At 33.3% G+C, this 14,397-nt stretch overlaps 1 protein-coding gene across 2 annotated transcripts in view; it reads left to right on the top strand.

Annotated features, from left to right (window-relative positions):
* The window catches only part of LOC107697135 (protein FAM184A-like), a 141,793-nt gene that overhangs the window by 50,045 nt on the left and 77,351 nt on the right, over positions 1–14,397 (top strand). For both annotated transcript variants that reach the window (XM_016497787.1, XM_016497786.1), the window contains exons 2-4: positions 5,494–5,925; positions 7,412–7,834; positions 11,774–11,909. In XM_016497787.1, coding sequence (XP_016353273.1) covers positions 5,494–5,925; positions 7,412–7,834; positions 11,774–11,909 — 991 coding nt within the window. The remainder of the gene's footprint in view (positions 1–5,493; positions 5,926–7,411; positions 7,835–11,773; positions 11,910–14,397) is intronic.

Below are 14,397 nucleotides of genomic sequence, written 5' to 3' on the forward strand. Positions count from 1 at the left end.
TTTCATTGGCAGTTTATGTTAACTAATGAAGCCCTAATGTAAAGTGTGACCGAACAATAAAGAATCAAAACACTTTCAAACAATATCTAGGGCATGTTGTAGTCCAGATTAAAATGTAAAAAAAAAGTTTGAAAATAAATAGCCTATTAAGTCTAAATATTTAAGTATTTGGCGCTGTGATGAACATCATAGCAAATACACAAATCTGAATGGCTGTTTAAATTATTTAAACACGATTCAGAAGAACGTAGAGCAGCTGCTTTGTTTACAGGGTTTCATTTAAATGAATTATTATTATTATTATTATTATTATTATTATTTCTGCAGTTTAGCGCCATCTGCTGTCAGAGAGTGAAAGTGCGCTTTCATCCAGAGCGTCTCTCACATGTTCCGCCATGTGCTTCTCGTCCACGCTTATTTACATCAGAGTGCGCACTCGTCTTTCACGCAGCATACAGCGGTGTTGTGCATTCTGACCAGTTGATGGGAAAAGTATTCTTAAAATGCATTCAAAATTCTGAATAACTTGTAATACATAATTATTCACGGTATTTAGAAGAGCCCACGATAACAATGTCGTGCATATTCATTACCGTAATATATCGCATTACCGAATACCGGCACAAGTCTAGCTGACAGAGATGCAGTATTATAATGCCATTGGTCATCAATAAGGTGCATACTGAATCTGGTCCTCCAATTTCAGTACATTAAGCCATGGTAAGCCGTTTTTAAGCAGAAATCCGAAATTTACCTTAACATATTAGAGGAAGATGCTGATAACTCGACTGAATTTAAGCTTGAAGAATGCGCTTCCAGCAGCCATGATTAACAGCAGTTGACAGTTAAAGTTTTCTATGCACAATTTGATTTGACGAGAGTCACCAGACCGATTACCGTCTCCCCATCCAATCACGTTGATGGACAAAAATAAAATTAAAACAAGCATGTAACTACCACAAACGGAGGGAAAATAGCAGAGTAAAAGTACAGATGCATTACTAAAAATGTACTCGAGTAAAAACACACCATTTTTAAACTACTCAAAAAAGTACAATTTCTGATAAAAAAAACTACTTAATTACAGTAAAGTGAGTATTTGCAATGTGTTACTTCACACCCCTGCAAAGTAGCAATATGTACAAATATGCTGTAAAATATCTAGATACCGTACTGTTTGTGCTGCGAATTTAAAGAGTACGTCCACTGGAAGTTTTACTATTATTTGTAAATGGTGGGGAACAATAATGCGGTTGATGACATACAGTAAGTCACATGATATTTGCACCATGCCAGATTTATGCATACTTATAGATACTTTGTCAAATATAGTATGTACTCTGAAGTTTTTGACTAAATGTTCATAGCTGATTCTGAGTGTATTGCTAAGCTAACAACAACACCCTACGCACACAGTACAATTAGTCAAGTTTTGAAACGATAAAGCTGGTCAAAACTTGTTTAGAAAAGACATCACAACAGAAGTGTACTTTTGATGCCTTAAAATCTTGTCTAGATGACAAACTCGCTCGATTATGTGCACAGAGCTCATGACCACGGCTTTTATTTACAGCATGATAGCAATTTTAACACTGTACTGGAATGTACCAATTGAACATATTCAGAGAAATATGACTAGACTTCTAAACATAATAGCTCAAAAACTGTTTTAGTCAAATTGACTCTTTTTGCAAGTGAAATAGCTAAACCATTCCAGGAGTGTTTTTCTCAGCATCAGTCAGTGCACATCAGCGTGAGGGCGTAACTTCCAGGATGTTCTGAGATTTAAAGTGAATGCTGGCACTCTGACTGCCTTCTGAATTTTAATATAGTCCTATACAGGATGGCTGCCACTTTCATTTCACAAGCTCTCGGGACTGTGTTTTGCCTCTTACTGCAGACTATTGCACAGGTAGACGGCTAGCGGTATTCTCTGCACGTCCTTCCATGAAAGGGTCTTCAGGATGCGTGATGCATACAGGGGCTAAAAGTATGAATTGTCCTTCCAAGAAAGAGTCATGCATTCCCTCAAGAAGAGTCATAACTATCAGCTACACTACTGTTTGATAAGTTGAGATTTTTATTTTTTTTTTTATTATAAAAAGAAAGACTGAAACAGTATTTTTTTAATAAAACAAACATTTTTTTAAATAAAATTTCAATAATCTTTGTTTTATTTACTTTTGTTTTATATTGTTGTTGTTTTTACAATGCAGAGGGATGCATTTACATTATGAAAATATTTATATTTCAAATAATTTCTGCTTTTTTAAACTTTCTGTTCATCAAAGAATCCTGAAAAAAAGGTCTTGCCGTTTCCAATAAAAAATATTAATCAGCACAACTGTTTTCAACATTGATAACAATAAGAAATATTTATTGAGCAGCAAATCGGCATATTAGAATGATTTCTGAAGGATCATGTGACACTGAAGACTAGAGTAATGTTTCTGAAAATTCAGCTTTGTATCACAGGAGTAAATTACATATTAAAATATATTCAAATAGAAAACAGATATTTGAAATTCTGATCATATTTCACAGTATTACAGTTTATTTTACTAATTTAAATTAAATTGCAGTGGTGAATGGTTTTGTGTAGTTATTTAAATTTTCATTACAAAACTCATGCTTCATATTTTGTTTTATGCTAATTATTTGATAACACTTTACAGTAATGTAATCTATTAGTTAATATAATCTATTTGTTAACAAGATATCGCATTAGCTAACTTTTTATATTAATATTGTTACATTTTTATTTATTCATATGCATTTTTAGCATTTCGAGTTTGAATTAATCTTTTAATATTGAGTAAAATTGAAAATTAACAGTGAACAGTAGTACATTCATAAATGAATATTAATCTACATTTAATAAAATGTCATACATTTAAAAATTATTTTAATTCATTCTTCGTTGTTAATTCATATCTAATGCATCATGAAGTGTTACCAGATATTATTTATTAGATAATATGCATAAATAATGCATGTGTATTCAGATTAACAATTACCGGTACAACGGGGGAAAAAATAGCTGTTAAATACTGTTTGGTTTGGCTACTTCCATACTGTATTTTCATCTCACATGCCTTACAGGTAATATATAGACTGCCCATCTCAAACACAGGAGCTTCACAAGTGCCCTTAAAAGCAGCATAAGCTAAAGTCAGTGGTAACACTTTACAATAAGGATTCATTTGTTAACATTAATTAATTATATTAGTTAACCCAAGCAACATTTACATAATATTAACTAAGATTAATAAAGCAACATTTACATAATATTAACTAAGATTAATAAATGCTGAGTTCAAAACTTCCTAATACATGATTAAAACTTGTATCTATTAACATTAGTTAATGTGGTGTGAACTAACATGAACAGTAATATTTTTATTAACTAACGTTAACACAGATTAATAAATTCTGTAAAAATATATTGTTCATTGTTAGTTCATGTCTGTTAATGCATTAACTAATCTTAACAAATGAGACCTTATTTTAAAGTGTTACCAAGTCAGTAAGGTAGTTGTATCGCCATTGGAAAACAGGCCAATTATCAGTTTGGTTATGATCAGGACTGTGAGGATTTTCTCCACTTTCACGCAGTAAAGGAGCAGATAACACAACCGATATGGCTAGTTTTTGCGCATCTCTCGGGATCGGCTCCAGACATCGACATGCATTGACTGAGAGAGAGCAAACATAAGTCAAAGTAACTGAACCGCCGTTTCTTCTGTGTCCACTGCTGCCCTTATCAGCTCGTTTTTGTCTGGCTGAGAGAATGAACTGTGTGAAAAGTGTGGTGAAATAAAACTGGAGAATAATGGAATCCTCTGTGGTCAATCCTGGAAGAGAGTCGACTATAGATGTAATGAGAGGAGCACATACTGTACGTCTTCAAACTGAGTCACGGTTTCTCACAGAGCAGGATTTGTAAAGGAGATAACTCTATTGTGCCGCTCTCAGGTGGCCGAACGGATCTCACCTAATCAGATGTCTAGACAATTATGGAAATGAAGTGAGAGCCGGACACACAAAGCATGAGAATTGCAGTCGAAGGTCACTTTGTTTTTCCAAATAATCAAGCAGGGGAATAGTTTGGCTGAGAAGAAATAAGAGCTATTTATTTTGTCTTTTTAGATGTCTTTGCTGTTTCAACACTGAAATTGCATTTTCTGTTTTTTTTTTTGTTTTTTTTTGTGAATATGTTTATATGCATTTGTGCTCTGATTTAAAATTCGGAGGCTGGCGATGCTGGATGTAGGTATGAATTTATGTACGATCTCTGTTTAATACTTCAGCACAACACAATTAAAAAGACCATGTTAAATTATTTGTGCATGACCTAATATTTATGAGCTAAGATTCCATGTCTTTAATTTTAACAAAGTAACAAAAAGTATTCATGAGCATCCCAAAGTTTTATTTCATGAAGGCAATCTCAGACCCATTTTTAGAGACTTTCATGCTCTCTCCCTAACTGAGTGAATTAAAAATTAAATACGTATCTCTAGTTTTTGTGCACTGTTTCTGATTAGCTTTCTCAAAGAAAATGATGCGTTAGCAAACTCTTTCAGGGTATAAAAAAACGAAATAATTTATCTCTTTAATAATTAATCTTTCTGGACTAGGCAGTTCTCAGTTGGTGGGTTGCAACTCATAAATAGGTCACATTTTTGTACTAAAAGGGTCACAGACGGCTGGGAAAAATAATAAATTGCAACTAACCATGCAGTTATACACCCTACTTGCATAGTTATTTGCATAGTATTTAAAAGATAGGCAAAACAATAATTATTATTTCGTTTTTTATAATTATTATTTTGTTGCTGATGTCAAAGGTAAAACATCCAATGACCTTTAACTTTGTATAAGTACCCAAATTATGCAGATGACAACATGAACAGGTTACTTGACATCTTCAAAGACCATGAAATAAAACTATGCAAGTTAAATGAAATATTACAGTGAAAATTGTTCATTTCTGTGCAGCTTCAGCTTATGGCATGCTAATATTTTTCACAAATTGTCAAGCCTATTTGTACTTTTATGTGCAGTTTTGGTACTTTTTGTGGTCACTTGATGTCCATTGTACACTTTACAGCCACTACAGAATAAGTATAGCAAGAAACAGAAAAGTTTTGTTGTAAATAAGGTGTTACCCTATAAGTATAACATCTCAAAGTATAATGGAAAACCTTTCCCATATTTGAGCTGGACATAAATCTTCTGGATTTAAAGGTCAGTCAATGAAAGCTTGCTAAAGTGTCTCGGTTCATTGAGTGGCTTTACATGTGTAATGCATTGAGCACAAAAGCTCTAGATCAGCTAAACAGTGTTTACTTAACCTTTAACTTTAAGCTTGTTCCGTGGAATTTCTCAACTTTTTAAGCTGTCATGGACTGAGCAAACACAGGTTCTGTTGCCTAGAAGGTTCTAGAAGATGATTCAACTATTTCTCCATTTCTCCTTTCGCATGTCCAGGTGATCTATGCCCTCAACACCAAGAATGACGAGCACGAAGCGGCCATCCAGACCCTGAAGGAAGCCCACGAGGAGGAGGTGCAGCAGATCCTCTCGGAAACGCGGGAGAAGATCATGCAGTACAAGAGCAAGATCAGCGACGAGATGGACTTGAAGCGGCGCATTCAGTCTCTGGAGGAGTCCATGGAGCTGCACGAGCGGATGAAGCGCCAGGCCCTGGCAGAGTTCGAGACGTACCGCCAGCGGGTGGAGGACATGCAGCTGTGCACGGAGGCACAGCACACGCAGCGCGTGGTCACCATGTCCCGAGAGGTGGAGGAAATGCGACGCTCTTTCGAGGAGAAGCTCCGCTCCTTTGGACAGTTGCAGGCCCAGTTTCAGCAGGAGAAACAGCAGGCTCTTGAGGAGCTACGTGCTGGACATCGGCAGGAGGTGTGTCGAGTGTTTTTTACTTTATTTACCTATGATACATATAAAAATGTATGTCTGTCCTAGGGCTGCATGATTTAGGGACAAAAATCTCATTGCAATTTTTCTGATTTAAAATATATAAAAAAAAATTAATTGTTATTAAATTATTGTTAGTAATTTAACAATTACTACATCCAATCAAAATATTACTGCTGTAATGTTTCACTGTAAAATGAAGAAAAAATAAATAAAACAATAATACAACTGTAAACTTAGAATTAATAAACTTAAATGTTTGAACTAAATATGTAATACTTTAACATCTTAATTTCCTCATTTTTCAATTAAATCAAACTCATATTTTGATGGAAAACCATCAAAGTCAGGCTTGCTGACGTTTTAGGGACTAACCAGTCATTCACACAGCTGAATCTGTGCTCATGCTCATTAAATTCACTGTTGCCTTGAAAATATAGATTTTTGTGCTGAATTTAAGAGGTGGACTAAACACAAATAAATCGTATTTTATAGCCATGTGATAAAAAATTTGTGAAATGAAAAATTCACATTCCTATTTTAGGCCACATATCAGATTGATTCATCTGGATGATTGTAAAGTGACTTTGAGCTTTGAAAAAGCACTATAGAAGTATATTAAGTTAATTTACCTGAAAAAATTCCAAACTTTATATATATATATGTGTGTGTGTGTGTGTGTGTGTGTGTATATATATATATATATATACAGTATCTCACAGAAGTGAGTACACCCCTCACATTTTTGTAAATATTTTATTATACCTTGGCATGTGACAACACTGAAGAAATGACACTTTGCTACAATGTAAAGTAGTGAGTGTACAGCTTGTATAACAGTAAATTTGCTGTCCCCTCAAAATAACTCAACACACAGCCATTAATGTCTAAACCACTGGCCACAAAAGTGAGTACACCCCTAAGTGAAAATGTCCAAATTGGGCCCAATTAGCCATTTTCTCTCCCCGGTGTCATGTGACTCTTTAGTGTTACAAGGTAAAACTATGTTCAGAAAAAAATAATTATTATTATTATTATTATTTTCTTTTTGCTGAACATTCATTTTTATGTTTAGATTTATTTAAGTTTGGGTAAATTATAATAATCTGTTGATTAACATTACAATTTTTACAGGGACAGTACCTCTGGAGCAACCTTGGGTCAAGGTCACTGGCCAGAGTTCATAAACTGACCCTTGTGGGGTTTGAACCATTAGTTTGCCAGCTTTGATTTTAAATCACAAGGCTACACTGCATTAATGAAGCAAAAATGATGTTTTTCAAAATCCTGTCCTAATAACTGTACATTAAACATCAGATAACATCTGATTGTTGTAAATGTAAATGTGTCATGCTCTGTTGCATTTTCATATTCAGTTTGAACTGTCAAATTGCTTGTCGCTGTTTGGTAAGCAGCAAGTGGTTTGTATCCACTAAAAAAAAAAAAACTTGAATGCATGTTGCTTTTACAGGTTCAAGACCTGCTTCGTTCACACCAAAGCCAGAATGCCAACTACAGCAAAGACCAGGAGAAACTGGGACAGCTTCATAAAGCAGAGGTGGATTCACTGACCGAAAGAGTTGAGGAACTAAAACAGGACAAGAAGCGTCTGGTGGAGGAGTACGAGGTCAAGCTAAATAAAGCCCAGTCCTTCTACGAACGGGAACTGGAGGCCATGAAGCGTACGCAGCTGATGACCGCAGAGAACCTGCTGGCCTGGAAGAAGACCGAAGCGGAGCTGAGGAAGGAGTTCCAGGCGCAGGAAGCGGCGCTGCAGAAGACTCTGGGGAAGCTGCGCAGCGAACTGCAGCGGGTGCAGGATGAGGCCAGGGAGAGCAGGGAGAAATCCCACAAAATGCAGGCCTCTCTCATTGCTGCGGAGAACAACATCAAGGTAAACCACCAGATGCATCACATGTCCTTTGAAATAAAATGATAGGGGTTAGATACAACATAGCACTTTATGACTCTTTTGTCTTTTCCTTTTACCTTCTTGATTTTATTTTATTTCTTTATGTTTTCATTTTTTATAGCAGTAAAGCTGTTTTAGAACAATGTATATTGTAAAAAGCTAATTAAATTAAATTAAATTAAAAAAATTAATTTAAATTAAATAAAAAAATAATAATAATTTAAAAAATTATTTAATGGTATTGTTCACCCAAAAATGAAAATTCTTTCATCATTTACTCACCCTGGTATTATTTTCTGGTCACACTTTGGTTTGGGGGGCCAATTCTCACTATTAATTGACTATTAACTATGAATTTTGTACTAATAAAAAAGTACTAATAAACAGCCAATATGATACGCATGCTAATAAGTAACTAGTCAATAGTGAGAATTGGTCTATAAATGGAAGTGTTAGCAACTTTCTTTTGATATTTAGAGGATATATTGAAGACAGTTTTTAACCACAGTGACTTCCATTGTGTTTTTCCATACATTATTTAGTGGACTATCAATTCAGTTCAGTTCAGTTCAGTTCAACAACTTAACTTAACTTAACTTTAAATTATTGAATTTATTTTTTATTAAACTCTGATTGGCTTTGTGCCGAATTTCACTTTTATTAGTAAATGTATTGATGCTTAAATCGTATGTTGCATGTTTAATCTCATTTTCTAATACATCTAATGAGAATCATCTAATCTTAATAGTTAAAATGACAGCTAAATTCCCAGCTCATTTCCTAACACATTACTGGCTGCTGGTCTCATTTTAAATTAACTGCCCTACATGCTTTTTCTTGTTGAATATCTTGTTTAAATTGCATCACATTATGGTACTAAAATGGGTTACAAATGCTGTTTGATGTCAATAAAAAAAAGTTACATTCATAAGTCATTTACAAACACATGTTAGAACAAATACAGTATTTCTTTAACCCTCTGCAGTGTATTTTAAATAATCAAAATGGCATACGCAGAACATTGTAGCAGTGAATGTCAAACTGGTGTTTTGGTTTCATTCTGAACGCATCAGATATTTCAGGCACATTTACAGTAGAGACTTCAAACGCAGTGGCACACATCCTGAACTCTGAATTGTCTTTGCCTTCAAAAATGAATGGAGGAACTGACGAAATGTAATTTATGAGTGTCATCAAAAGATACATGCTTGGCTTGATTTATAATATGGCCGTTCAAATGAACAATGATGGCCAGTTTAATATTATGTTTGTCTTAAGCTTTTATGACACATTATAATGACTATTTAATGACAATGTGCTGAGCCTCTTTAGCTCAACACACACACACACAGAGCAGATCTTTAATGCAATCGATCTTTAGTCACTGTGACATTTTCAGACTGGAACTCATAATGATCCGATTCCCTGGGGTCTGTGCTCGTTTTTTGTTAATCTTTGCTGATCAAATGCTGAATTTCTCAGGTAAGAGATGTTTGTAGGATCAACGTCACATCTCTTGGAGCATTTAGTATAAACAAAAAGCATTAAGAGGTGAAATCATTGAATTCAAACCCCAAATATCTGAGGTCAAATAGCCTGCAGTCACAGTTTTGTAAATCAGACACGCTTCAATCAAAGACATTTAGATTCCCCAGGTGCTGATTTTTACCCAACTGCATGGTGCTGTTTCCAGATGAGACTCCTGTCACCTTATTAAAAGATTTCACAGCTCACTTTACAAGGGCATTTTTAGTATAGCACCAGACATTCCTTCAAAAAATACAATTAAGAATACAGTAAAAACAATGCTATTTTACTATAATACTTTAATACAAGAATATTATAACAATTTCAAGTATTTAAAGTTTTTTAAATGGTATTTAGTGTAAACTGAACTTTCAGAAATCATTCTAATATCCTGATTTGGTGCTCAAGAAACATTTCTCATTATTATCAATGATGAAAATAGTTGTACTTGAAATGTTGAATTGATTATTATCAATGTTGAAAACAGCTTTTTTGCGGAAACCAATTTTTTCAGGATTCTTTAATGAATAGAAAGTCCAAATGAACATGATTTATATGAAGCATAAATCTTTTGTAACATTATTAGGGCCCTATAAAATCTATTTTTTCCCAAATTACTTTTTTTTTTTTTTAATCCAAATTCTGTTGGGTTTTTTTTGTTGTTGTTTTTTTAGACTCTGTTTTAATGGTAAAGTTACATTTTATTAATCAAAAAGCATGTCTAATTAATTGAAATCATGAAACACAATTTAACAGCGATTTATTAAAAGTTTAACAACAATTACATTGTTAAGGCTCTATGAAATAAGTTTTTTCTCAAATTCAGTTTTATTTTTACCAATTACCAATTTTACCAATTTTTTTTTCCATTAATTTTCTGGATTCCATTTCAATGGTTTCATTTAAATTGTAATAATCAAAAGCATCTCTAAATAATTGATTTTATTAAAAAATATATTATTATTATTTATTTTTTTATTTTTTTCGTGAAATGTTTACATTTTTCTGGTAAATAAATTCTGGTAAATATTTTTTCCTGGTAAATATTCCTTAAATAATGTTTTAATAATAATTTTATTAGTAGTAGTAGTAGTACTATCATTACATTCAGTAATATATTTCTGTCACAGTTTCTTCAAGTTAAACTGAATGTTTTTTTTTTTATGGTTGCTGTGAAGACCTTTGAGTTTTTATTAATTATATTTTTATTAATTTATTATTTTAATTATATTTAATTTAATTTAATAAATGGATTTGATTAATTTAATGCATACTTGCTGAATAGTAAAACTAAAAGTATTAATTTCTTCTTTTTTTTTAATCTTACTGACCCCAAACTTTTAAATGGTATACTAAATGGATGGATGGGCAAAAGTATTGGGACACTGGACCATTATACCAACAGGGACTTGAGTTAACTTAAGTTTAAGGACTTAAGTTTACAATTGTAATAAACCTGAATTCAGTAATTAAGAGGTATGTCCCAATACTTTTGTCCATATAATAGAGATAGACAGACAGACAGAGAAGCCTACTGAATCCTACTTAAAATTGCATACTACTCTCTTGTGAACCGTGCACCTAAATGTGCATTATTTAATGAATATTGAATATCTAAGTTCATATAACACTCTCACTGCACCAGTGAAACCATCCAGTTATGGTACTGCTAAAACTTAACCATTCAAGTTATAATCATAATAAAGAAAAAGTTATTGTTAGGCAAAACAGTTCATGCAGTCGCCTTCTTAGTATATCCCCAGGCAGTGGTTTTTGAGTTTTTTTTTTTTTTAAAGCTTCTATGTGCTTGAATGGGCAAAGACCTAAATCTCCAAAACTTCAAGATTATGTTTCAATAGTAAATTTTAAATCACTAATAAAATCTGGCGACAATGTTGTGCATGTTCGTTCTACCAAAAAGACAATGTATGTAGCATTACAATGCTGAAATTTTCATACAAGTGGTCCGTTTCTTTCCCTTTCTGCTGTCTTTGTTATAGAAGAACAAAATACATCATATGAATTCATTCAGTGGAAAAGTCGATGATTTGAACATGAGCTCCACAATGGTGGAAGTGAAGGAAAAAGTTTGAAACACAATGAGCGATGGAAGCCGAGAGAAGTTCTTTTAGAAAGCGACAGAGCAGAGATGAAAGGGAGCAAGAGCTAATGTGTACATGCACAATTAATGAGGATGAATTTGAGAACAGAGGAGACAGTGTGAGAGGAGCAAAAATGGAAAGCGTGACATGAGAGGACGAGAGAGAGACAAAGCAAGAAACCACATGATGGTTAAATATAGAGAGGCCGCTCTCAGTAATGAACAGAGAGATAGAGAGGTTTATGTCAAGTGTTTTGGTCGTTTTTTTGATTGATTTGTATGTGTGTCTGCAGGAGCTGCATAAACAGTTGGAGGAGGTGACTAAGGACACGGAGATCGTGGAAATCAGGCAGAGGGAGGCGGAGTGTGAGCTGGAGGCATCCAGAGACAGAGTGCAACAGCAGGCCACAGAGATCCTGCTCAAAGCTAGTGAGATATGCACATGCTCTCCCATCACCTCTGTCCACAGTCCACTGTTCAATCCCACTCCACTCAGTTTCATTGATTGATCCTTCTACACTGCTTTAGGCTACTAATCCATTACCAGCATGCACAGCAGGCTTGTGTGAGATTCAGAATTAAATGCTGGGTGCCTTCAAGTTCCAACTGAAATCCTCCATTTGAATTGAATTGGAACTGAGCATGCAGGATACAGTAATTGTAATTCAGATTAAAATGTAAAATAAAACTTAATTCAAAGTAAAATGAAATGAAATGCATATGGCTTAACTGTTATGCAAATAATTTTAAATAAAAAATGCATTTTTATTATGCTTGTATTTTATAATAATTATTATTGTTATATTTTTATATTAATATCAATAATTAATATTTATATTACAAATCAATTTTTGATGTTGAAATCTATTGTAGTTGTTAACATCATCATCAATATTGCATATCAATTTTTGGAATGCATGGGTTAAAACAACAATTCTTCTTGTTATCATCATCGCCAATATTGTAAATCATATTTTTAAATGCGTGGGTTAAAACAAGTTTTTAAAATAGGTTAAATCTATTATTATTATTATTATTATTATTATTACTCTTGTTGTCATTGTTGTTGTTTTTGTTAATAATATTGCAAATCAGTTTTTGAAATGCATGGGTTAAGACCTGATTCAGTTTTTATTTTTATTGATCTAACTGTATTTCAGGATTTTAGATCCTTATTTTTCTTTATAATTTTTTCTTTGTCATATTCAAACCTAAATGATTGATTGGCTAAAAAGTATTGATATTTAAAGGGGAAAAAAAACTAAACTATTGGCATATAGTTTTTAATAATGCATGTGTAACCCCTCTTTCCCGGGTCCTCACCGCCACACCTCGTTCTTGTTCTGAGTGGGTCTCGAACCCAGGTCTCCGGCATGGGAGGCGGACGCACTAACAAGGAGGCTAAAGACTGCAGCCTCTAGCGTTAGTCGCTAGTGCGTCTCTTGAGGTCAGGGGAGTGAGGTTTACCTGCACAGCACTTACTCGCTGGCCTCCGTTACACATGCATCTTTATTAAGTGTGTATTTTATAATTATTATGATGTTGATGCAGTTTTTGTATTTTTTTATTAACATTTTTTATTAAAAATGTAATTTATTTTTTTTTGCTTATCGTCACTTCACAGATTAAGACCTGATTCAACTAAAAAAGACTTGATTGGCTAAAAAGTAGTGATATTTGAACAATAATAAGAAAAGCACAAAAAAAAACTATTCTAATTACTGCCATATTTATTGGGCAATGGTTAACTTGATTCAGTAATCAATACATCAGATAGAGACACAGCACCAGTTGCAAGACACCATTGCTGTTGACACATAAGTCTGGGGTGACGGATCAGCTACTGTTATCCAGTCAACAGCATCTGTGAGTCCTAGCCATGTTCATCATCCATATTCTGGAATGTTCCCTGAGGGAGGCAGATCCCAGCTGGGTCTGTCACACCTAAATGCCAAACACACTTCTGAAACAATAGGGGTTGAAGCGTTTGATTCACACTCTGTTTGTGTTTAGAGTAATTACAATGAGAATGTGCTTTCTGCATTGCATTAATAACATGAAGTCGAAGCCGTTATCAGAGACTTTTATCAAGTCTGGACTCTAGGTTGCCCATGCATTGACCACCAGGCCATATCACTGATAAGTGCATTTCTTTTTAAACGTTTGTAGTGAGAAAAAGTGCAGATATCAGCAACTGTAATGCAATTAACCTAAATTAAACACTGCTTTTTATTAATATAAAAGAGAAGAAATTGCAGAACCATTTAACTAGTACCAGAACAATCAAGGACACTCAAAAACTACTCAAATTCCCACAATGCAATGTGCCCAGCCTGATCATCCATTTCCAGTGTAACAAATGAACTGGAAGCAATATCAACCCAAAAACCCAATATCAATATCAACCTTTAACTCTTTTTTTCCTGTTATTTTAATATTATTTATTATAGCATTTATGAATATTTAGAATTAGCTTTTATTTTTAGTTTTCATTTTCATTTAAGTGTAGGTTTTTGAATTTTAGTAATTTTGTTATGTGCTTTTTGTCATTGTTTTTACATTTTCTGTTTAGCTTTAATTTATTTTTATTTCAGTTTTAGTCATTTTAGTACTTAGACTTTATTGCTTCAAAATCAGAAATGTGCCTTAACTCTTGTATTGTAGTGTTATTATAGTATTCATTAATATTTTTAATTATCTTTTATTTGTATATTTTTAGTTTTCACTTTAATTATATTTTAAGTTTATGGTTTAGTAATTTTATGTGCTTTTCTATTTTTCTGTTTAGTTTTAATTTGTTTTTATTTCAATTTTAGTTATTTTAGTACTTCAACATCAAAAATTAGTAATATTGCTTTGGCAACTAACTGAAATATATATATATATATATATATATATATATATATATATATTTTTT

Source organism: Sinocyclocheilus anshuiensis, unplaced genomic scaffold (assembly GCF_001515605.1).
Source record: "Sinocyclocheilus anshuiensis isolate Anshui unplaced genomic scaffold, SAMN03320099.WGS_v1.1 scaffold38, whole genome shotgun sequence".
NCBI lineage: Eukaryota > Metazoa > Chordata > Actinopteri > Cypriniformes > Cyprinidae > Sinocyclocheilus > Sinocyclocheilus anshuiensis.